Raw genomic sequence first — 25,259 nt, forward strand, 5'->3', positions numbered from 1 at the left:
CCTCCGGGCGCTGGCGGCGCGTCATATGACGCAGCCGGTAAACACGGAGCGGCCGGTGACACACGGTGGGGGTATCTGAGCATGCGCAGCCGGCGACTCCTGAAAGGCGCCTGAGCCGATTTTTTTTAACTGCTGCGGCTGCACACACTCGCGCGAAAAAAAAACGGTCACCGCGTAACAACACGCCGTCGTACCCCGACTACCGTCCGCCTTTGATTTTTTTTTGTTTTTTTTGGTTTGATTAAAAAAAATTCCTTTCGAGTCTTGTCTGCGGTGGGGTTTGACGAGACGCGCGATTTGTGTCTGCCTGTCGTGTGCTTTGCGACGCCGTTCGTCGCTTCACAGCCTGTCTCGCACACCCCCCCCCCAAAAAAAGTAAGCCCCCGGTAGTGATGGGTGGTTTAATAACTAGAATCTTTTTTGGGTGGGTGGCGAGGGGGGGGGGTGGAAAAGATTTGCAAGAAGAGCCCAAGTCCCAACAGCAAATAGCATTGTTGGCCCGTGTCCCCGTCCACGCCCGCCGATGCCACGATTCCCTTTCCCCGGCACACAGCCGACTAAGCGCATTCCAGTTCGGTCCTATCGCTGGCGGCACACGAGCAACGGGGGATAAACGAGTGAGCTGGGAGGAGTGGGGGACGCCCTGCGCTGTCAGTTGAATGCAGACCAAACGCAAGCTCCCAGCGAGCGACTGCATCTCCTCCCTCGTTGCTGCGTGAGCGATACTCCAGGGCAGACCGGTCAACTCTCCGGCCGACAGCTGTTCGCGACCGGGACATTGCTGCGCGCGAGACCGGCCGCGGCGTTTCGATCACACCACATTCACAGTAAATTCGCTTGGCAGCCTATCCCGCGAGGCGTCGCGAAGGCGTAACCAGGGCGCCGTACCAAACGCAACCGATTATGATCGCGACGATTATCACGATGATTATTTCCGGTTCCAGTCTGCTCCAATTTCCCACCCGATGCCGGTCCCAGTCCCAGCCGCTCCGGCTCCTCGTTTTCCGGCTTTGGCGGCAGCCTCTTGCATCCGGGCTCCTGGCCGGGCTTTGACTGGAGCCGGAGACCTGCTCGGAACGTAAAATGGCGGCTGTGGCGAGCGCGCCCGAGGGCCGGCGCTTAACGGACTTGCGGGTCGTGGACCTCAAATCCGAGCTGAAGCGGCGGAACTTGGACACCAGCGGCGTTAAAAACGTGCTGATCGCCAGGCTCAAGCAGGTGCGGAAAGGAAGGAAGGGGTGGGTGGGGGGTGCGGGGGTACGGGCGGGCGTTGCTTTTTACCCGGTGAGCGGGAAGCTGTCGTTTGGCGCCTGGCTCCTCACTGGGCCTCGGTGACTGGGCCTGACGTCCCTCTTATTAATGGCTGCCGCTGGAAAACGGGTCCTGGTTTTTTTCCACTTGGTCGACGCAAACCGATGGTGGTCATCTACCCCCACCCGCACACACCCACACACACGCACACACACACTTGTTTAGGAATAAAAGACGCTTGAGCTCCGTGTTTAGGTGAGGGATCGAGTGACCCCCCGGTCACAACATGTAAGTGATCGGGGGGGCAGAGTGTCGTGGGCTAATGCTGTGCTTCACCTCCCCGAGAGGAGCCCGCGGGCTGGAAGCTTTGATACATTTGGGCCACAGCGACTTGATTTTTATATTTTTCCTTTAAAGCTCGTGCTCTTTTTTTTTGGTAAAGGTTACCGGTCTCTCGCAGCGAGAGCTCGCTGACAGATGCACCTGGGTCGCGGTTGTTTTATCTCGTAGAGAATCCCTCTCGAGTTTGCAGGTTTTATTTTTTATTTTTGCATTTGTTAACCTGGAAGATGGGTTTTAAAACTTTCACTTCGAGCGAGAAATAACACTTATCGGACCTTATCTTAAATGAGACGTAGATCCTGTGGAATATGGATTTACAGTTTTAATTGTGTGAAATACATTTATTGGGACAGTGGCGAGTAACTGTTTAATCGAGTGACACTGTTCCTAAATTGCAAACCAGTGTTTTATGCAGTACGGCTTCAAAACTACCATAATACTGCAGTGCCAAAATGCTAACGGAAGATTTGGTGTTTTGGTCACAGCATTATCTGGTAAATGAAGCCAATTTATATGATTTTCATATGTGTTAATGGTTCTTAGAAAAGTTTTTTAAAAATAAAAAGTGTATCGTGAGGGTTCTGGTACTTTCAAATGATAAGAAATTTGATTACGACTTAAGGCATTAATGTACTGGCTGTTTGCAAAGAATTCTTCTTAAATTACATGTTTACTGCAACTGATATGGCTGTTCCAAAATAGTTTTCTTACATTGTTGATCTGGTTTCATTTTCTGATTGCATTACAATGGGCGTTCTAGAAGATTTTCTAAATTAATGCTTTTTACTTTTTTTAAAAAAAATAAAAATAGGCTATAGAAGAGGAGGGAGGCGATCCTGATAACATTCAACTATTTTCAGATACACCTTCAAAGAAAACTCCTAAGAGCAAAGGTAATGCCTTTTTTTCCACACAATTTGTAACTGTCAAATTACCAGATTTCTAATGACATTATTATATATTGGGAAACTTTAATGAGTTTTGTGATTAACCATTCCTTAACCTAAGCATTTGAAAGATGCAACACAAGTGTAAATTACCACCTTGAATTAGATTGCCCAATACAATGATTCGGATAGGCCTCTCAGATAGAGCTTTACACAGTAGAGTATTAATTTTAGAGACGCCCTTAATTTTAGAGTAGCACTCTTGCCTCTGACTCAGAACGTTGCGGGTTTGAGCCAGGAATTTGTGTATTCAAATCCTGTGTCAGGACTTCGGAATTTTATAGTCTAGATCGACATTCCAGTGCAGTGTTTGGGGCACGCAGCATTGTCACTATTAGAGGTAACATGACAGTTGCAAATAGAGATTTAAAGGTATGGCAGTCAGTTAGGCAGAGAATGTAGAGTGATCCACTGTTTTGTTTTTCCCAAGGGAAAAAAAACGATGCTGATGAAGCTGGTGGTGATGCTAGCATGGAAGAGGATGGCAATAGCAAGGTAAATACAAACTACATTATTTTTAAATCAGGTGGTGAATACTGTGAGAATGAAAGTGGTAAGAAGGTAAATAGATAGCTCAGTTAAGAAGAACTGTGTTTAAATCAGTTTGTTGAAAAATAATGTACTGGATACAAGCTTAAATCTANTTTTTTTCCTCTCCTGCATTACTCGTTTAATTGCATTGCTTTGGTTGACTCAGTTCTAACGTAGAACCTATACAGTTTTGTAATGGTTACAATCAACACTTCAATTTTAAAATTCATTAAATGTGGTTATTGTACCTAGGCAGTGAGGTAGAACTTTTCATCCTGCTTAAAATTATTACATTTCACAATCCTTCCTGTTTTATTCCCGAAGTGTGCAACAAACGCCTTTCTGGTTTTAAAAGAAATAAAACGCAGATTTTATTTTCAAACACACAGTTAAGCATATACATTCCTTGACTTAAATCTATATTCTATTTAGAAGTGTAAATAATAGTGTCTTGTAATAGATGGAAACTGATATAGATGCAATCCAGAGTGATTCTCAGGATACAAGTGATCAAGATGGAGCAGAGGATCAGAAGACCACTGAAGCTGAGGAAAAGGTGGATAAAAATTGTGATTCAGTCAGTGAACAGTTGCCTAAGAGTTCAAGTCAACAATCATCTGAAGTTAAAATTTCTGAGGATATGGATCCTGAAGGCCAGGTACAAAAATGTCTGGTTTTCATAAATTAATAGGAAGCATTCCAGCTCTTAAATTGATTTAGCTTCTTAATTGCATGTCCATCATGTAGTTATTTCATAACAACAGATTCTCTGCTGATCTAAACAGGATTCTAGACCTTGCTCAGGCAGATTTGTGTTTGTCTTAGCTGTCCAAGAGCATTTAGTGATCATGTTTTTTTTAAAAAAAAGAAACTTGGCAATGTTATCAAGTAATTGAGCACTAAAGTGTTCTCTTATTCTAATTCTGAAGTGCCATTTATAATTTGTACCAGTCCATTTTTTATCTCTTCCCTTAACTTGGATGTCAAGTTTTATTTTTTAGCATGTTAAACTGGCTTGTAGTGATCATAATCTCGCGATAAACAATATGGAGATCAGTCACAAATGCCAAGCAGACTATGCATAGCTGAACTAGTGCATAATAGCAGCCATCCCCTTTAGGGATGTCAATATCCATTTCTTAAAAACAAGGTAGTGAATTTTGGGTGCGTAAATGGGAATGTACTGAGGAGAGGTTGTGAGGAAAGGCATTTAGGAGCCCCAGTTCATAAACTTTGGGAGAAATTAAAGAGACGATTCATTAAATTTTATCAGGATCTAGGTGAATGTGTGCCTTTAGTTCCAGAGAGAAAACACCAAAATGGATACTCAGCCAGAGATGGTTTAGGGAATGAATCACATGATTGTACTCTAGATACTGATTGAGTGTGCTTGCTTGCCGAATGAGCCTATGGTTCTCAGTGGCTCTCTGATCTTACCAAACATTTTCAGTCTTCTGAAAGGTGTAGCATAATAGTAGCACTCTTGGTTCCTACTAAACATAGAGAACGTAAAAGGGATAATCTACTTTCCTGAAATGCTGCACTCATTTCGGTGAATTTGTTCTATTCACCCGTTGAATCACTTAATTTCCTACTATTTGTATAATCACCTTTCATTCTTTGTGGAATACAGGAGAAACGAGAAGAGAAAGCGTTCTTCAATTCTCTCCTTAATAACTATAATCCTTCTGAAGCAGTAGAATTTGTAATACTTTTTAATGAAAAATATCTATGACTTATCCATTTTGATACCCGTTTTATCCACTTTGGGATGCTACCCTGTGTGAGGGGTACGATATTAATGCAAGTTATTTGTTCCTTTTTTTTGGTAAAAAGGCATCTCCTACACTTGTAATATACTTCTTGGTCGTGTCTGGCAAATTACCTGCTAAGCATCTCATTTCCTGTTCAAATCCTATGTAGACATATTTGTATAGAAAGTTAATGCGTCTTCTGTTGCTCTCCAAATTCTGTTGTTCTAATGTGAAATACGCCTAAAAGATTAGAAAGGAAAATATATTGCTTTTGAGGGACTATGGTAACAATCTGACTAAAACGGTGAAAAACTGGAGGGATTGAGGGGTAGATTTGTTCTGGAGTGTTAGTCTTTGATTACGCAGGCAGATCATGCAGTCAACTGGTTGAAGATATATACTGATCTGGGAAGAGTACCATTTGCAGGACAACTGTTGAAATTTAGCTATAGGCTGCATAAGCTGTGAACGTGCCTCGACTTGTGGGGAAACTATACAGAAACCTATGGGAAATTACAATATGTATATTTTCAGTTGCCCTGACAGACTATTGTGCATCGGTGACTTCTGGTCGCTACCTTCTTATTGTGACAACATCATGACAGTTGAAAAGAGGATTGCAGAGAGAGCAATCAGCAGGTGGAATCCTTATGAGTGGATCTAAAGAAAGGATATAACACATTGGAGTATTTTATAGAGCTGACAGAGAAATGCATTATATACAAATCAGTCAAGTCTGCAAGAAGGAAAATGTGGTAATGGGAGATTTTAATTTTCATATATAAGAGGGCAATAATAGCAGCAGTAGAAAAAAAAAGTAGAAATTGTGAATTCATTCAGCATTGTTTTCCAAACAGCTAAAACAAGAGAAGATAATGTTCTTACTTAATTATGAGAAACAAGGGTGGAAACATTAGAAATTTGGTAGTAAGAGAGCATCTTTGGAATAGTGATATAATATGATGCATCCAGTATCAGGCTTAAGGGAAGAAAAAAAAGGCCATGAATTGGATTTTTGGCCATGCTTAAAGGGATGAAGGAATTGATGAAAATAGATTAGAAGGAATTGTGGGGATTTGTTTCGAAATCATCATTAATAATAATCCTTGGATTTGATATAGTGCCTTTCACGTTGAGAGGACAACTTTATCTGAGGGATTGTTGGCTAGGACAACGGGAGAATTTCCCTTCTCTTTTTCAATTGTGGCATTGAGGACATTCTAGTATTGATGCACCAGAGCTGTATGTAGGATCAGGGGACTTTTATGACGAGAGATTATGACTGGGCTATAGTTAGTTGAGGATGATTTAATTGTAGTATTTAAGATGGTGGATCAAATTGTCAAGTTAGTTGGGGCAAAGGACTTTTCCCTATGGTAAACAAATTCGAAATGAGGGGATGTGATCTTAATTAGAGTTGACCCGATTAAAAGTGAGGATAGAAATCTCATCCCACAAAAGGCAGAGTATGAAATGAAGGCATTGCCAGGAAATTACTACAATAACAACAAAATTACATTTGTGTAGTGCCAGTCACGTTGGGTGGATGTACAAATGTAGAATCAATTGAAATGTTTAAAGGGGAAATATTTGCCAAGTGAGGAAAATAGAGGAGACGAATTAAAGATACAAAGAGCCATCAAACCAATATTCCAAATAGAAACCAGTACAATTATAATTGTTCTTACTACCATTATGAGATTAGAATTCGTATCACTACCTCAACCACTGAGAATTAATCATAAATGTTTTTCACTCTTTCGGAAAATGAAAGCAACATTTGGAATCGCATGTTAATGAAAACATCCATAGCATTTGAACTATTGTGGAGTCCTGTAGCTCAGTGGTTAGAGCATTCGCTTTGCAAGTGCGAGATCTGAGTTCAATTCCAGGCAGGGGCGAAACCTTGGGCAAGTTTCCTTACTCCACACAGAGGCTAATAATAATCCCTCCAAAACCAAAAACAATAATTAAATTGATCATTTTCAATCTACGACTGTTTGTGGGACATTGCTGTGCGCAATTGGCTGCCGTGTTCGCCCACAAATATACAGTCAATTCACTTTACAGTGTGTTCTGTGAAGCGCTTTGGGGCGTCCTCCCGAACGTGAAAAGCTCTATATCAAATGCAAGAATTTTTATTATCATTTCAAAGAAACTGAGGCAGGATGATTAAAAAGTATCATGTTACATCCATACCTGCTGGTACCATTAACCTTGCCTGAAATGAGTTTTGGAAATCAAGCACTTTAAAATTGGGATTTAGTAGATGGCTCATTTTGTTCATTCAGGCTGAGAGAGAAAATTAAGAAGATATTCTTGAAGTAGATGAAGGTTTAACTACAGATGTAAGCACATCTATTTGGTTTAGTAGATCATTATATCTTTTAAATACATTTATGACCATAATGGTTCATATATAAAATTACATGGATAATTTGAAGTTTTGCCCTATGTAGTATTTGGATTTGGTCGTATTTATAACTTGGAACTTTAAATTTTGAAAAAAGCAGAAGCTGCTAGTTCATTTGATTTTGTATTTCCAATCATTGACCATGAAAACAGTTGCTGCAATGTCTTTGGATGCCTTTTGTGCGCCTTTGTTTTTCTAAAAAGAGCTTGGCCTTTCTATCTTTCAAAACATCTAAGTGAATCAATGTGAAAACATTTAAATGAATTGATGTACCATTTGTTGCCAATAATAATCATTTATTTAGCCAGTCTGCTCAATGTATTATAATTCTAGCAGTTCTGGATATGATTGCTTGTTTTTTATTGGGTGTGGGGGGTTAATTTGCATGGAAGAAAATATCTTATTTTTATTAAATCTAGTTTCTTCTGATCTAATGATGTTTTCAGTTGTTTACATAAGTGGACATGATACAGTACTTCACTACGTAGAATTCTTCTTTTCCATATGGTGTGATGAATGTTTTGATGATGGATATTTTATTCGTTCAAATGTTCTGCAGTGAAGTTGAGTAAGTCTTGCAACACATTATCTTTTTATGCCCAAGAGTATTGCTGGTGCATCAGGATATCATCTGGTTCGGTGGGGGGGAGGAGTACTATTGCCTTATTTATATTCATGATTTCCACTTCTCGCTTAATGATTGAAAACATGTCAAAAAGTGACTGTTTGCAGCGATGATCAATCATAGATCTTGTATATTTAAATTGGCTTGTTGAACTAGTTTCAATCCAATTACCTTTTTCAAAAAAAGGTGTTCCAATTTTCCAAAGTAGGGGTCCGGGTTTGAAGACAGAAAAAATGTAGGTAGTAGGAATGCTAGAACAGGTTGCGCAATGTTAAAAGGTGAGCAGAGAACCAATAGACCAGAATTAGAAATGGAAAGAAAATATGATGGTCTGTTGAGGTATTTTGATTTACAAGCTCGAATTCATGCAGCACTTGTGTTTATTCCTATCGTTTCATGTTTTCGCATTAGTATATATATTCTGAAAGGATTAGAGTGACTTTTGTTTTTTTTGACAAATATTTATTGGCAATTATTGGTTTGTTTACTTTGTCTGAACACTTAAGTGAGATTTAAGATTTATCTTAACTGTCTATAGTTACGTAAAGTTGTGAAGTTCAAAAATTGTTTTTTTAAGAGAGTAATTGGTTTTAAACTGATGTTTCAGGAAGCAGAAGAGGATGAGAATGAGAAAGGTATGTGACCCCTACTACTACTTTACCAAGTTTGTATCTTCCCTTCAGTTTACTTCATGACTGCATTTTAGATCAATTTATAGTTGAAGGTTGGAAAACCATTACAAGGCACTAGATGTAACAGCATGGGATTAAAATGGCTACTTGCTTTTGGGATAGCAAATGTACATAGGATTTTTTTTAAAAAATCCAAATGTGTCTTGTAAAAAGGTGCAGAGTATTTTTGCCAATTACTAGAGTACATTTATGAACATGCACAGCACAAGCACATTTTCATTGTTTTTCTTATGAAATGATTAACTAAATTAATTTGATTTTCATTTTTAATCTGCTTTGAGAAATCTCGAAGACGTGATAAGGCATCAAATGCAAGGATTATTTTTATTATAAATTTTTATGTCTTGAATAAGGCCAATTTTTAGCTTTCAATGCTCGAATAAAAATCCGAATGAGAAACCTCTGTTCTTTCACAGTAATTTACGTGATTGACAGTGCATAACGCCCCTTAACAAATAATGGAAAAGGGACAAGAAAAGATTATTTAATATAACTTTGTTTCTCTCAGTTTAAATGGGGCCTTCTTAAAACAAAACTATGTACATTTTTTAAAATCTGCTTTGTACACTACTGGAAATGATTGTGATGTGCATTTCGGTTACTTGTACTGCAGTAATTGGGGTGGGGGGGTGGGGCTAGAATCTGAAGAATCCAGAAGGTCTTAAATTTTTTTTAGCAAATGTAGTTGGGACAATGAAAGTCCGTGCTTGGAGGCAACATCTATGAACATTGATCGGCTTTGCTCTGGAACTATGGAAACTCAGAATCGGACGTGTGAGTAGATGTAACTTTCCACAATGAAGACTGTCACTGTTGTGTGATCTCGATGATGCGTGAAAAAAAAGATGTTGATTGCACCGAAGACTTTCATCCTGTTCCCGTTGGTATCTTGTCACCAAAACTAAGACAATCAGAAGATGATGGATGGATTCTGTGAAATGCGCACAGGATATGGCATTGCGTTGAAGACGACTTATGCCCTTCCGAATCTGGATGCGTGCACATGGATGTGTGAGAACACGGCTTGCATGGACCATTTCATCCAATGGATTTTACCAGACATGTGAGGAATGCTCACATCAGAGGACCTTGGTGGACAGTTGAACTTTGTTGAAGTGATGAATATGAAATGAAAACAGACCTTGACTTGGGGGAAAAAAGGACAGATTGCATTGCGTGAGAAGGCTTGCATCTGGGATTTCTGCAATGAAGAATAATGCCTCTGTAATGATCTTTGTGCTGCCACAGAAGACTGTAACAGAAGACTTTGTAACTCAAAGGTATTGCAACTGTCATTGAGGAAGTCAGATTCCCATGCTGCACCTTATAGTTTTCTAACCTTCTGAGTTTAGGTAAATTGTTATTTTTTTGAATATCAATGATAAGGTCACCATCTAGGTAAACGTTTTGACATTTAAACCTGTATTTTTGCCATGTTTATTCCTGTTAAATCTCTCAGATGTAGATGATATAGATGACGGTTCTCGTGAAGTGTCAAAATCTCTACCTTCAGAGGAAGGCCTCGCTGAGGCTCACCAAACTGTTCAAGATGAAACTGCACCCAGTGCGTCTTTGAAAGAAGCGGATGATGATAACATTTCGGTCACAATCCAAGCAGAAGATGCCATCACATTGGACTTCGATGGTGATGACCTTTTGGAAACAGGTAAAAACCCGAAAACGCCAGATTGTGAGGTGAATAAACCCAAAGCTGAAAAGGAGCCCCAGTCCCAGGAGCACGTAGAGGGAGAAGTCAAAAATGAGGGAAAGAAAGAGAAAAACCATAAGGAAGGAAGAAAAGAGGAGGGAATGAAAGCCGAGTCGAAGAAGGAAGCCAGAGAAGGATCTAGAAAAGCTGAAGGTGGAGATAAAGAGAGAGATTCTTCAAAGAAAGGCCCCTCATCAGCTGGGGCCTCCAGTCAAGCAAAGAGGTTTGTTTTTCTATGTCAATTTCTCATACCGAGTTCCAACAGTAAGATCGGTCTGCATTTGTGAGTAATCACAGTTCTATAATCTGATACCTAACAAGTCAGTGTATGTGGTAATCCTTTTTTAAGAAGCTTAACATTGTATGCTTTTATTTTGAAAGACTTGAGTTTTTTTTAAAAAAAGACTGGTGCAAGATTGAGAGCTTGCGTTTATCATTGCCTATCTTTTCTTCGGCACACTTCGTTTTTTGGATTTTATTTTTTTTGAAAATTAGAAGTTTTTTTTATAAAAGCTTTTTTTTAATAATAACATTGTGTTGATCCTGAACAATCAGCACACCATAGGAAAAAATCACAATGAAGCCAAGTAAGGAGAATTCTCAAGTATGGAATCCAAACTACCACTCCTGATTACTGGAGAAGATTGTGATTTGCTCACTGAATAGAATTGGCACAAATCTTGACCTTCAGGCAGCTTTGGAATATCGATGCAAGAGTCCATTTTGGAACCATTTTGTTCATATGAAGGCCACGTTGGCTTCGGTATATTTGTGACTAGAGATTCTTTAGGTTCTTTATATTTTAACCAATATGCTTAGTTTGATGTTTTTTTAATGCATTACTTTGTAAATTGGTACAGTAGTATTTTGTCGAAGATTAGTTCCACTTTTTGTTCTTGAACATTTTGATTTGTGTGCGTTTTTCTAATGTTTCTTTGTGTTCATAGTTCGAGTAAGGACTCCAAAGATAAGACTGCTACTAAAGATGAAAAGGGTGAGACTCAATAATTGATTTATTGTTGTATTGAAATTTTTAATCATTTTACATTGAAAGTTCACGCGCAGTACAGAGGAAATTCACAAATAAGGTCACCAAACAAACTGAAGAATTTTGACTACAGTAAAGGGTTGACCTCAGTAGTGTGTATAACTACTATATAATGTTGAAGTTAAAATCCTAACCGCATTAGACCTTGAGGTGTGCTTCTACTGTACTGTACTGTGATATCTCTGCAATGAAGTTATGTAATGTTATCATTGTGCAATATTCAGATAAGTTATGTAATAACTGAGTGAAATATTCCATAGGGTGTACAGTCATGTCAGTGGTTTTATTTTCACTTCTGTTACAGGAGGTGTTAGTAGCAGTTCTGGGAGCACCAGTGGCAATAGTAGCAGCTCAACCAAGAACCTGTGGATTAGTGGTCTATCTTCCAATACTAAAGCAGCTGATCTAAAGAACCTATTCAGTAAATATGGAAAGGTATGTCAGTTAAATACTGCATGCTTTATTGCCACCGGTGTCAGAATGACTTGAAGGAAGATGCCGGTAATGATGTTTCGTGCTGAATTTTATTCTTTTGTCTGTAGGTTCTGAGTGCAAAGGTAGTGACCAACGCTCGCAGTCCTGGTGCTCGATGCTATGGATTTGTGACAATGTCTTCAAGTACAGAAGTGTCGAGGTGTATTTCCCACCTGCATCGCACAGAGCTGCATGGGCAGCAGATTTCTGTTGAGAAAGTAAATAACACACTTTGCCATGTATAATAGTCCATTTTAAATATGCTTAAAATTATAAAGAGAGCAACTTTGTAAGCAAGTCCTAACTGCTAATACTAATAAACTGCAACTCATTTGCACAAGAATTCAAATGGAAAAACCTCCATGGAATTCTGCTCATTACATCAAATGTAGTGGAAGTGGACCCTCCACTCCAACCCCAATGCCATTTTCAGTGGTAGCATCCACAAACTCTCTTCTGTTTATTAACATTCGAAATGTTAGGCAAGTTTCCTTACTCCACATACCTCGGGTTACCTAGCAGTACCTAGGAACCCGGTTGTTAATTGATTGGTGGATCGCTTTTCCAGGGGTAATAATTCCTTTTGAATTAAATAAATTAGTAGCTCAATCCATTGACTGTTTGTGGGACACTAATAATAATAATAATCCTTCCATTTGATATAGCGCTTTTCACGTCGGGAGGACGTCCCAAAGCGCTTCACAGAACACACTGTAAAGTGAATTGACTGTATATTTGTGGGCGAACGCGGCAGCCAATTGCACACAGCAATGTCCCACAAACAGTCGTAGATTGAAAATGACCAATTATTGTTTTGTTTTTTTGAAGGGATTATTATTAGGCTCTGTGTGGAGTAAGGAAACTTGCCCAAGGTTTCGCCCTGCCTAGAATTGAACTCCGGTCTCTCGCTTGCAAAGCGAGTGTTCTAACCACTGAGCTACAGGACTCCACATGCGCAATTGGCTGCTGTGTTTTTGCCCATAAAATATAGTCGATTCACTTTACAGTATATTCTGTGAAGAGCTTTGAGACTTCTCGAAGATGTGATAAGGCGTTATATCAAATGCAAGGATTATTATTAAAAAGCTAGTATTGTGCTGACTGACCCGTCAAATGCTCTGATCCTTTACCCTAGTCCAATATCTTGGTGTTATGGCTTGTGACTATCCAAAATAATGTTGAAGGGGTACCTCTCATAAATCCGGGTACATTTAAGGTGAAAAAATGTATCTCTTAAATTGACCCCACTGTCTGAGATTGATCCTTTATGTTCAAATTAGTACACATCTCCTATATAAGGAAAAGTGGATTTTCAGGAATGCTTTCTGAATTAATGCCAGAACAAAAGATTCTGTGTTGGATCATTCCTTATGTCTAGTTATATCAAATAATTGTTTTGGCATTTGACATATTCCAAATTGTCTTTAAGGTGAAAAGTGACCCTTTTAAAAAAGACTGTACGACAAAAGATGGCAGCGGGAAGACGAGTTCGAGTAGAAATGGGAGTGATAAGAAGTCTTCGAGCAGTGGGAAAACCAGCAGCAAGTAAGTAAATGCTGTGTAAGGGTATAAATGTTTAAAACACTAGGTGTAGATGAAATCTCTGGATAGCTACTGGAGCTGTGCCACATTTCATGTGACTTCCTTGGTTACAAGGCTCTTGGAACTTGGCTAGTGTAAAGTACAATAGTGAAGGCCAGGTGTACAAGCTATTCACTGAAGCTGCTGCACAGTTATTTGTATCAAAAAGCATAGCCTTCCTTTCAAATAAATCCATTCTGTGTCTGTATCAATAACATCTTTGTTCATGACCATGGTAAAGTAGAGGTTAACACAAACACACCGAAAATTATTTGCAGCAGTTCAACATCTCGAGCAGAGAGCCAAAAGTGAGCTACGTCCGGAGTGAGACAAGGCCAGAGTGGGAAGGAATTGGGTGAGAGTGGGAATTAGGTGCAGAGAGGGAAGTAGGTGCAGGTTATATATATAAGGAGAAGTAAGAGGAGATAGATAATGGCCTGGCAGGTGATGTGCGAGGAATGTGGTATGTGGGAGTTGATGGAGGGCAACCTGAGTCCAGGTGACTTCATCTGCAGTAACAAGGCACCATAATGAAAGGATCAGGCGCATGAACGATTGGCTGGAGAAATGGTCCGGAAAAGAAGGTTTCCGTTTTCTGGAAAATTGGGACCACTACTGACGGAGGTGGGATCTTTACCTTGAGGATGGGCGGCACTTAAGCAAGGCAGGGGTGAGCTTCCTTGCCAAGAGATTATCAAATGCTGTAGGGGCGGATTTAAACTAGTGTCGGGGGGGGGGATGGGTATCCAAGGATAAACAATGGATTAGAGATTAGAGGAAAAAGACAAGTGGGAAGTATAGAGCAGGTACAAGCGGACAATTTCCTCAAATGCATGTACCTAAATGCACGTAGCTTAGGGAATAAGGTTGATGAGCTGCAGGTTCAACTGGCCGTAGGGGGTTACGATGTGGTGGCAGTAACCAAGACATGGCTCAGGACAGGAATGGGAGTTAAATATTCCAAGATATAATGTGTTCAGGAAGGATAGAGAAGGAAGAAAAGGAGGAGGGGTGGCAATATGAATTAAGGATACTTAAGGTTACTATAGACCACCAGACAGCGGGAAGGAGATAGAGGAGCAGATCTGCAACCAGATCGCGGATAGATGTAAGGCGAACAGAGTTGTGATAATGGGGGATTTCAATTATCCCAATATAGACTGGCAAAATAGCAGTGCTAAGGGCAAGGCAGGAGAAAGATTCATAAACTGTACAGGAAAATTTTCTTGAGTAGTATGTCTCCAGTCCTACGAGGAAGGAAGGATTGCTGGATCTAGTCCTGGGGAATGAAATAGGTCAGGTTGAACAGGTTTCGGTAGGGGATCGGCTAAAAAGGGACCTAGAGTTGGCGGACTGGCAAGTAAGACTAGCAGGTAAAACGACTCATGAGCAATGGGAGATCTTCAAAGATATGATAGCTCAAGGTCTAAATAGATATATTCCCACAAAAGGGAAATGTGCGACAACAAAGCCAGCCTGGATGACCAGGGAAATTCTGTCTAGGATGAAAAAGAAGAAGACGGCGTACAACAATTGGAAGACGCAAGATACTGAGGATAGCAAAGCGAATTATAGAGAATGCAGGAGTGATCTTAAAAGAATGATAAGACAGACTAAAAGATCGCATGAGAAGAGGTTAGTGGGTAACATAAAGGGAAATCCTAAAATATTTTACAAGCACATATAGGAAAAAAGGTTAGTTAAAGGTAGGGTGGGGCCAATCAAAGACAATGACGGCAATATTGTTGTGGAGGCTGATGTACTGAACAAGTACTTTGCATCTGTCTTCACAACGGAAATAGATGCCCCAAATGCCGCAGTATTGGATGAGAGGGTAGAGGAAATAGATCAGATTACTATAGACAGAGGGGAAGTTCTGAAAACATTGACTGGGCTCAAAATTGATAAGTCACCAGGACCAGATGGGTTTCACCCAAGGTTGCTGTGGGAGATACGGATTCAAATAGCGGAGGCTTTGGCCATTATATTTCAATCGTCATTAGACACAGGAGTGGTGCCAAGAGACTGGAGAGTGGCTAATGTTACCCCACTCTACAAAAAGGGGCAGAAAGATAAACCCGGCAATTACAGGCCAGTCAGCCTAGCTTCGGTAATAGAAAAACTACTGGAGACCATAATCCGGGACAGAATAAATCTCTACTTAGAGGAACATGAGGTAATTAGAGACAGCCAACATGGATTTGTTAAAGGCAAATCTTGCCTAACAAATCTAATAGAATTTTTTGAAGAGGTGACTGAGGGTTGATGAGGGAAATGCGGTGGACATTATTTACATGGATTTCAAAAAGGCTTTTGACACAGTAAGAGATTAATACAAAAATAAGAGATTAATACAAAAATTAGAGGCCCACGGTATTAAGGGGACAGTGGCAGTTTGGATTAGGAACTGGCTGAGTGACAGAAAGCAGAGGGTGGTGGTTAATGGGTGTTTCTCGAAATGGAAGGAGGTGTGCAGCGGTGTCCCCCAGGGATCGGTATTGGGACCACTGCTCTTTCTAATATATATTAATGATCTGGACTTGGGCATAGAGAGCACTATTTCCAAGTTTACAGATGATACAAAGTTAGGTAGGGTAGTAAATAGTGAGGAGGACTGTAACCAACTGCAAGCAGACATATACAGAATGGTGGAATGGGCTGACATGTGGCAGATGGATTTCAATGTGGATAAGTGTGAGGTGATACACTTAGGTAGGAAAAATGATAGGCAATATAGACTTGGTGGCTCAATCTTAAGGGGGGAGAACGTACAGAGAGATCTGGGTGTTCAAGTAAGCGAATCATTAAAGATAGCGGGGCAGGTAGATAAGGCAGTAAAAAAGGCATTCGGTGTACTGAGCTTCATTAGTAGGGGCATAGAGTATAAGAGCAGGGAGGTTATGGTTAATCTATACAAAACACTGGTTAGGCTTCAACTGGAGTACTGAGTCCAGTTCTGGGCATCTTACTTCAGGAAGGACATTAAGGCACTAGAAAGGGTGCAGAGGAGATTCATGAAAATGATACCAGGAATGAGGAACCTTAGCTATGAGGACAGGCTGGAGAAATTAGGACTTTTCCCATTAGAGCAGAAAAGGTTACGTGGAAACCTGTTCGAGGTCTTCAAGATCATGAAAGGTTTCGACAAGCTAGATAAGGAAAAGCTGTTTCCCCTGGTAGGTGTGTCTGTGACCTGTGGTCACAGTCTTAAGGTATCTACCAAAAGAAGCAGAGGGGAAATTGGAAGAAATTTTTTCACTCAGCGAATTGTTCGAATTTGGAATGATCTGCCTGAAAGGGCAGTGAAGTCCGATTCGATAACAGTTTTTAAGAGAGAACTGGATAGGTATCTGGGGAAGACGGGTTCGCAGGGTTATGGGGAGAAAGCTGGTGAGTGGGGTTAACAAAAGTCAGTTGCTCTGTCAAAGAGCCGCACAGACTCAATGGGCCAAATGGCCTCCTTCTGTGCCGTAACATTCTATGATTCTATGAATGAATCTCGCGGTCTACCTTAGCATTAACACTGCCAACTAAGTATCCACTATCCCAAATAAAGCAATTCTTCTGAGCTCGGCATGCATGTATTGGTCCATAGGAGATAATGTACAATTAAAATGTGCGCAAGAAAAATGTCCACATTAAAACCCATACTCGTGCTCTAAAAGCTAATTGAATTTTGCACCACTTTTTAATTGTTCTTGTTCAAATGCCGTCTGTACAGAATCATTGAATATTAGGGATGATAGCAAGTGTTGATAGCAAAAATGACATTTGATGAAGAATAATACATTTTTGAAGGCATCAATAACTGTGCACCAATCAGTAGAATCTCGTGTCTGACAATTTTATTGGCCAGATTGTTCCTTGTGAAAGTTGATTCTTTTAAGATAATTAATGATCATAAGAGTTATGTTACTTGTACCATAATTATAATACAGAAATATGTTAACCAGAGTTGGGGTGTCTTTTAATTCTGATCTATCATTCACAGCATTTATATTTGTTTAAACTCTCTCTTCAATATAAGGGTCCAATTGTCTTCCAAAAAAGAGGACAAGAAAACCGAAAAGCTGGGAGATAAAAAAGAAAGCAAGGATGGGTCAAATTCTATGAAGAAACAAGAAAAAAGGGATGAAAAGGAAAATACAAGCAGCAATCATGACCATTCCAAAAAAGCAGATGAGAAAAGACGAAGAAGTATGCACTTTGATTTTATTGTACAATAATAGAAGAATGATTGTCACCAATTTACCACTGCCAAATTTGTTTTTCTGATGTTTTCTTTTGCTCCCCAGGTGTGAAGAGTCCTCATCGTATGGTAGTCATTGACAAAGCTAAAGGGGAACCTGTTGTCAGTGTTAAAACTGTCAAGAAAGGCAAGAGTGAGCCGGTGAGCATTAGGAGGAAAATGTTTGTTTATGAACCAATTCATAGCCTCACAACACACTTTTAACACAGAATGACTGTTCTTGCACCCTTCAAGTTTAGTTTTGTAACAGAAAAGAAATTGAAAGATTGGATTGAGTTTCAGAAATTAAACTTAATTCGATTGTACCTGATCTGCATATTTGTGTTGTCAAATGAGAACCCATGGCTGATTATGATTTTGAAGGAAAACCTAATTAAAAGTTTGAAGTTGAAATCTTGTGACAGAGTAGCTCTTTAAAATGTTAATTTGTGCAGCTCGAGTTGCAGAAGAGATTTGATTCTTAACCTTGACTGACATTTGTATTTTGGCTTTCCTCAAATGGTGATATCAGATGGGTTAAAGCCACTAAATTGGAAAAGGGCATGTTAATTACATACCCCATGAATACCGCCTCCAAACAAAAGTCAAACCAAATCAATGGTGAATATAGGACTGACTCTCCTGGCCTTAATAGCACAAGAAGATAGGCATAAAATGCTTTTAACTGCTTAGGAAAATTGTTCTAGTCCTTCATTTTATTTTGCAGGTGTCCACTTCAAAAAGCAAAGAAAAATCTATTCCGAGTAAACCAAGCAGTAAAGAGAGAAAAGATATTTTACCGTTTGAAAAGATAAAACAACAAAAGATTCGGGAACGCTTAGTTCGATTGCAACGTATACGGCGTGCAATAGAATTAAGAAGGTAAGGTTTTTTTTACCTAGATTGGGGTAAAATGCAATGGGTATTCTCAGAATCGTGTTAATTTAAAATTCTATATTATGGGGTGACCAATACTCGGTTGTCTTAGTTTCTTAGTGAACCTGATATTTATGGGCGTTTTTTAATTCTCTTCCAGTGCATCACAAGATGTTCAGTAATTACCAGGCTCATTGATGCGAGCATATTATGCAATATGCATGCTTAATTTCCCAGTAGGCTTGATTTAAGGTTGGTCGCTGTGGCAAATGCATTTTCAAATGTTTCTCTGTATTTTATTCAGGCGGCGAGAAATAGCTGAAAGGCAGCGCCGTGAGCGGGAGCGGATTCGCATCTTGCGTGAGCGAGAAGAGCGCGATCGCCTGCAGCGAGAAAGGGAAAGGTTGGAAATTGAAAAGCAGAAGCTTGAGAGGGAAAGAATGGAGAGAGAACGACTCGAAAGGGAACGTATCCGTATAGAACAGGTGAAGATGGTTTATTTTTTAATGCAGATTCCAATATTTGGAAACATTCACACTTGCAATTTGTTCTCTTACGACTTGTCTTCAGCAAGGGGACTCAGATAGCAGATTTACGGTTGGTTGGTCTCTGGTTGGAATGGGATGCTGTCTGACGGCGAGTGTGGATCTCTGCCACGCGATCATGGACACTTTTTTTTGTATGCGCTAGCTTGTACCCCTAAGATTACGATGCTGGTGAAATATTATGCTTCATTATCTCTCGGTCCTGGCAGATATGCTTTTCATTTCATCAGGTGAAAGGTCTGCAGTAGAAAGGCAAGTCAATGTCAAACTGATATTCCTGTGTTGTAGGAGAGGCGAAAGGAGATCGAACGCATTGCCCGTGAACGAGAAGAACTCCGTCGGCAACAGGAGCAACTCCGCTACGAACAAGAAAGAAGAAATTCATTAAAACGACCACGTGATGTAGATAACAGGTATTTAAGGGGGGGGAATTGCAGGCCTGAAAGTGATTAATCATTTCCTGCAGAGTTCAAGGAATTCATTTTGCGCTGGGTAGAGTGGTGGCACAGCTTGATCAGCTCTAGTGTGCCGTCTGTGTAGAGTGTTAAGATGCGCAAGTAATGTTATGCTCAAGAATACAAGCTGGGATTGATGAAAGTAGTTTTGCAAAACTTGTTTACCTGCCCTTTTTAATTAAAATATGTTCGCAGTCGTTCACTCCAGAATTTGATGCATAAATTATTGATGTAACCTGTATTGAGATGAGATTGATGTAATCTGTTGGAGCCCCGACACGATGTCCTGTGGATAGCCAGCGCCCGAGGTTTGATCTCGCAGTTCTTCCGATGCAAAGCTCCCAATTTTTGCTGTGTTGACAAAGAGGTGTTTGTCCCAAAGAGAGACAGGCAAGTTAGAGCAAAGAGAGACAAGTGAAGTAGAGCCAGAAAAGATGTGTAAGTTAGAGCAAGGAGAGATAAATAAAGTAGTGTTTCCAGAGTTGTTCTAACGTGTAGAAAGAAGTTAGTTTCAAAATCAACTTCTAGGTGTATTTCACCTGTCCTTTTGGATGGGATGCTGTGGGAAGAGTAAGGAAGGGGATACTTTTTTTTTTTAAAAAATATACATGGCAGTGGAGGGTGATATGAAAATCAAGTGATTTTTCTCAGAGGACTTATATTTTGCACTTGTTACAAGGAGGTTTGTAGCCTTGATTATATCAGCTAAAATAAGGAACTTGGGATATGAAGGATCACAGGTGTGAAAGTACACCTCACCATTCTGTTGTATAAATTGTGGAACTAGTAAGCAGTGTCTCTGCATTGCCATCTGTAGGTATTAATTTATTAAAACCTAAAGCTTAAGTGGTTATCTTAGCTGTATTTGTTTTGTACAGTAGTTGAAGGTTAAAATGGTTTATTTAGTGAGTTGGTTTCTAAATACTCTATTTAGACGCGATGAGCCTTATTGGAATGAACATAAGAGGAGGACCATGGACAGTGATGCCCGCTTCAGCCACAATTCTGATTACAGTCGCCAGGATCCACACCGTTTCAATGACTTTGACCATAGAGTGCAATCTTCATCCTTTGATGGGTAAGTGTCTAATGATAGCTGCTGTCTGGACGTTACCTGCACTTGAGTGGCTCCCAGTTTTTCTCTCTATTGTTCATGGAGAATTCTGAAATTAGAACAAAAAGGAAATGGTAACTACACATAGCAAATAGTCATAATGTGTCAAAGATGTACATCCATTGAGGATAACGCCAAAAAGGCGGCATATCAGTCTTAGGATCAGCATTCCTGCCTTTTTCCTGTGTGATAGTTCCTGGTCTTCCCTTTTTTACAAAAGATATGTGCTTCCACAGGAAAACAACAACAAAATTATATTTGTATAGCACCTTTCACGTTGGTAGACATCCCAAAAAGGGTCATCTCAGCTGGCTTTCATGCAGTTAGCAATACTGGCCCAGGAGTAGATGGCTCAATTTCCCTCTTAGATATCAGTAAATTGGTTTGATCTCCTGAGGGGCTGCAATAGCATTTGTTGCGAAATCTAACCGCTTACTGGGACTACTTCATGAAACTAACCGTGTAATCCTATTAACTGAATCAGACGGGGAGATCGTTACAACCATCAAGGAGAAGGAAAGAAGAATCGCTCTGGGAGCCGCAGAGAGGACTCTGGGTACAATAGGTACCCCAAACCCTATGGTGATTCTCGACGGCCAGCTTCTCAACAAAGAATTGAACTCCATGGAAATAATGAACGGAGGGAAATGAGGGACCGAGACGAACGGCGAACTGTGACTCTTCAGGACCGATCAAGTGGGAGCAGGGGTCATGATCATCTCCCAAAGATTTCCCCATCGAGGAGCTTTCCTGACCGGGGACGGATGAGTGACCATGGAGTCCAGCACGGCCGGCCAAGTCACAATTCATCCAGACCAAATGAATGGAAGCCGAGTGGTATGGGTTCTTCCAAACGTGAAATAAGGTATTGTTTAACTCATTCCAATAAATCCTTATGATCTGTGGATTTGTGTGTTGGAGAAGTTGAGATTCACTAGAACTCACTTTTCAACTTTTATCCCATTTGTTATGGGTATTTTTTGGGGTGGGGTGGGGGGCTGAATTTTAGTCATCACAAATTTGCTCCCAACATCTTTTCTATCACAGATTTGTGATTCTTTGGGATTAGAGTCAAGGTATACCTAATCATTCCTATCTCGAAACCCATGCAGCTTCTCAGCAGATAAATACAAAACCTATTCTTTATGGCAGTGTTTATAAGGCATATTGCATGTGAATATAATTAAATGTAGGCAAATTGCCTCAAGTGATTCTCTTGTGGCTCAGTTTTATTACTCGATGTTTAAGTGTTATTTTACAATACCAGCAATTGCTGGATTTTGGTGGCGGGGGGAAATGTGACAGCGTTGATACTGCAGAATGCAGTGGCCTTCTATTTGAATTGGCCTCACATCCTAGAAGCTTCCTTTCCCAAAGTCCCAACATTGTTATACAATAATGGAAGCTGAGATGTAGTGCAGTGCGCTGCTGTTTTCTGCTGTTTATTAATTCTCTTTTGGTTGTTTTAGTCATCTAATTGATTTTAATTGTAAGTCATGTGCAACATGGGAACTAGATTTGAAATTGTTGATTACTGTTTTGCCCTGCTTTTAATGAAGAAATTAGTTTGACTCCTGAATGCTTATCAATGTCAACTTCTTTTAGGAATTCCAGGGATCGAGATCGGATGCGTCCGGAGAGATCAGGACACAGTATAAGAAGTGGGCCACCTAGTGGTCACAGCAGCATGTCTGGGTATAGTAGCCGAGATGGAGGCCGGCCTGTAATGGAGAGGGGTAGTAATCAGGTACGTGTAAGGTTCAGTAAATGTTATTGGTGAGAAGCTTTGATGGGTACCTTGGCATTAGTGATGCTTTGCACTAGTTTGTTAATCAAAACATTCTTAAGCACTAACGTATCACTAAGTGATCATGCATTGTACATTGTCATCCTGTGTAAATGTTGACATAATGATTTTGGACACGTTATGTGTCACAGCAAAATTTACAGAAATTCATGTACAAAATTATTTGTGTGCTCGGTTGGTAATTATATAGTGGGTACTAAGTTGCAAATCAGTTTCAGAAATTGATCTGTTGATTTCCAAATGCGGTGTGTATACCAGGGTTAATTTTTTCGCAAACTCCTTTTTCCCAGCAATCTCACTATCACGATAGCAGGCACCCAGTAGTAGAGCGTCATGGGCGAGAATCAGGAGCACCACGGAACAGTTGGCATTCTGGGCCTAGTTCTCAAGGCAGTGGATATCAAGACATGAGGCGAATGAGTGACAATCGTGGCCCTGGCATGATGCCACCATCCAGGTACTAAAGTCATTCTGTCGGTTGCTGTTGACGGCCTTTAATGTATTGTAATGTAAATAGTACAGAAGTCTCTCTGTTGGCTCTATCTTTTTGACAGACTTGTTTTTTATATAAAATAGACGAGTGCCTTTTTGGAACCATATTTGAATTAAGTGTACTGGGTAGCTTATCAATGTTTTTAGTCATTTTGTTACTCCAACAGTGATACCAATAATAGTTAATAAATTAACAAATGATGTAAATTCAACATGACCATGCAAAGTCAAAATTTGATAAACCATGTAGTGAAATGTTAGGATACTAATAAATGTATCTATTGCCAAAATCACTTCAAGTTTCTGTGATTTCTCTTTGCTACGTGTGAAAAATCCACTTGCAGTGCATTAAAACTTAACCTATATCACGATGAATATTGAGTGGTTCAGTTTTTATGGGTTTTTTTTATAAGTAAGCTTAGTTTATACTGGTCTGTCAAGTTTAAATCAATGATCTGATCCCCTCAATTTATTTTTTTTAAATGATGAGGTGCTATGGATGGTTTGTTCTTCATACCTAATCAGCTGGGGAGGGGTAGGTGAAATGCGGTTCCTGTGCATCTGCCCATTCAGTAGAAGCTTTGCTTCACATTAAGTGCTTTCCCATGCCAGATTTTTTTAATCAAACTGCTGCTTTTTCCTTAATTTTTTTGCTAAGACCTTTTCTGCAGCATTATTTTGTTTGATTTTGGTGTACCAGGCTTAAGTTGTGTTTACAATTGTTTGCTATTCATCATTTGAATTTCAGTGTTGTGATACCCTACTTTAATCTGGAAGTTTCAGGAAGTCCATTCCCATCAGCAGTTGTTGGTGCCTTTGAGATCAAAATGTGCAATTTCAGAAGTGTCTAAGAACCGGTTCTATAAATTAGGAGTGATAGACTCAGCTTCACCATTCTCCAAGATCAATTGCTTCATTGTTTTCCCACTGATCTTTCTGCTGCCACACGCATGATGTTTGTCATAAGCACTTGACATATCACTGATATGTGATCTTGTGGATTTGATTTCCAAAACCCTCAATGGAGAAAAGCTTACATACCAGATCTCATCAGTGGTACCATTGGTGCTGAGCGCAGCACTGATTTATACGCCAGTGATTTGCTAACACATTTGTGCTATTTTGGATTAGGAAGAGCAAATGTTTGTCTAAGGTGGATGGCTCAGTATAATAACTGTCCCATATAGTTCCATTAATCTATTGCTACTGTATGTTGGTCATTTAATATTTACCAAAGTAGGATTATGTGTGGTCCATTGTCTTTCACACAACATGGATTGGCTTTATCTCGTTTGTTACATTATTTGGAGTTGGGACAAATTGTGATCATGACTGGTTTACTTTGGTGCATTCCCTTCAGTGTAATACTACTATTTTCTGTAAGACTTGGGGTGCAACTTTAATTTCAACCACGAATGGAATTCTTTATTGGTATCTTACTTTTTTTTCCGTTGCCCACTGTAGTCCTTCTGTAACAAACAGAATTGTACAGATCACCAACAACTCAATGCAAGGAGGCAGTGTGTCAGGCTCCAAAGGAATACACGGATCAGGCGATGTTCGTTTTAAACCGTTCAAAGGGGGAGCACCACGAAGATTCTGACGATGGGGTTTGTAGCAATTGGCCACCTTGGTTAGTTTGAGATTTGTCTGTACAACTTTTTTTTTAAAAAAAATGCATTTTCCTCGTTATACAGATGTTATTTGGTCTGTTGTATTTTTAGCAAATGTTTTTTGTGACTCTTAAGATTTGGGTTTTCAATGTTTCTTAGCACTAAAGATATTGAAAATAAAGTAAAATGAAACTGGTAACTGTTTTCCATTCTAATTTTATGTAAATGTCATTCAGGAGAGAAATTCCTATCCAAGACCAGATTATACACATTTTATAGATGTGAATTACAGAAATACCCTATAATCGGGGTGGTCCCATGGGCCAACTTCATCCCATTCCCTCCTTAACTCTTAAATGTGGTTTCTGAAAGGGAAACACAAAAATATTGCTTGTATGGCCTATGCTCATTTCTCAAATAGAGAAAAAAAAGGTTGGACCACCCTGTCATATGTACAATCCTTTATACAATAGTCAGTGTACTTTCAGGTTATTCACTACACTTATAGTTCACAAGGCTTCCACTTTTGCTAAATTGTGCTTGTATTTATTGATAAAAATGAATTTTCTACATTTACCAGCAAGTTAAAATAGCATATTTTTTGATAAAGATTGAGAGGTGTATTCAGTCTTACACATTCACATGTATAAATGTATTATTGATGCTGGGAAGATGTACTCTTAGATTTTAGAATAAATCTTGATATGTTCAGGTTCCTCTAATCTAAATGTGACTTTTTTCCCCACTCTATTGGTCTCTAAAA

General features: G+C 39.7%; 1 protein-coding gene across 6 annotated transcripts; it reads left to right on the forward strand.

Moving 5' to 3' along the window:
- The first annotated feature begins 1,037 nt into the window (after positions 1-1,037).
- Positions 1,038-25,212, forward strand: sltm (SAFB-like, transcription modulator). 6 transcript variants are annotated; one of them, XM_042344085.1, is made up of 20 exons: positions 1,038-1,218; positions 2,405-2,486; positions 2,971-3,035; positions 3,532-3,627; positions 8,471-8,498; positions 10,015-10,486; positions 11,211-11,257; positions 11,616-11,746; positions 11,854-12,003; positions 13,215-13,330; positions 17,394-17,563; positions 17,662-17,756; positions 18,322-18,476; positions 18,775-18,955; positions 19,304-19,428; positions 20,405-20,548; positions 21,069-21,449; positions 22,190-22,331; positions 22,682-22,848; positions 24,348-25,212. In XM_042344085.1, the coding sequence occupies exons 1-20, from the start codon at positions 1,084-1,086 to the stop codon at positions 24,484-24,486; spliced, it is 3,021 nt and encodes a 1,006-aa protein (XP_042200019.1). In that variant the 5' UTR covers positions 1,038-1,083; the 3' UTR covers positions 24,487-25,212. The 6 variants fall into 6 exon arrangements, with proteins under 6 accessions (XP_042200019.1, XP_042200020.1, XP_042200021.1 ...); XM_042344086.1 differs by having other exon boundaries at positions 10,069-10,486; XM_042344087.1 differs by lacking the exon at positions 3,532-3,627.
- The last annotated feature ends 47 nt before the right edge of the window (positions 25,213-25,259 follow it).

Source organism: Callorhinchus milii, unplaced genomic scaffold (assembly GCF_018977255.1).
Source record: "Callorhinchus milii isolate IMCB2004 unplaced genomic scaffold, IMCB_Cmil_1.0 Scaffold26, whole genome shotgun sequence".
NCBI lineage: Eukaryota > Metazoa > Chordata > Chondrichthyes > Chimaeriformes > Callorhinchidae > Callorhinchus > Callorhinchus milii.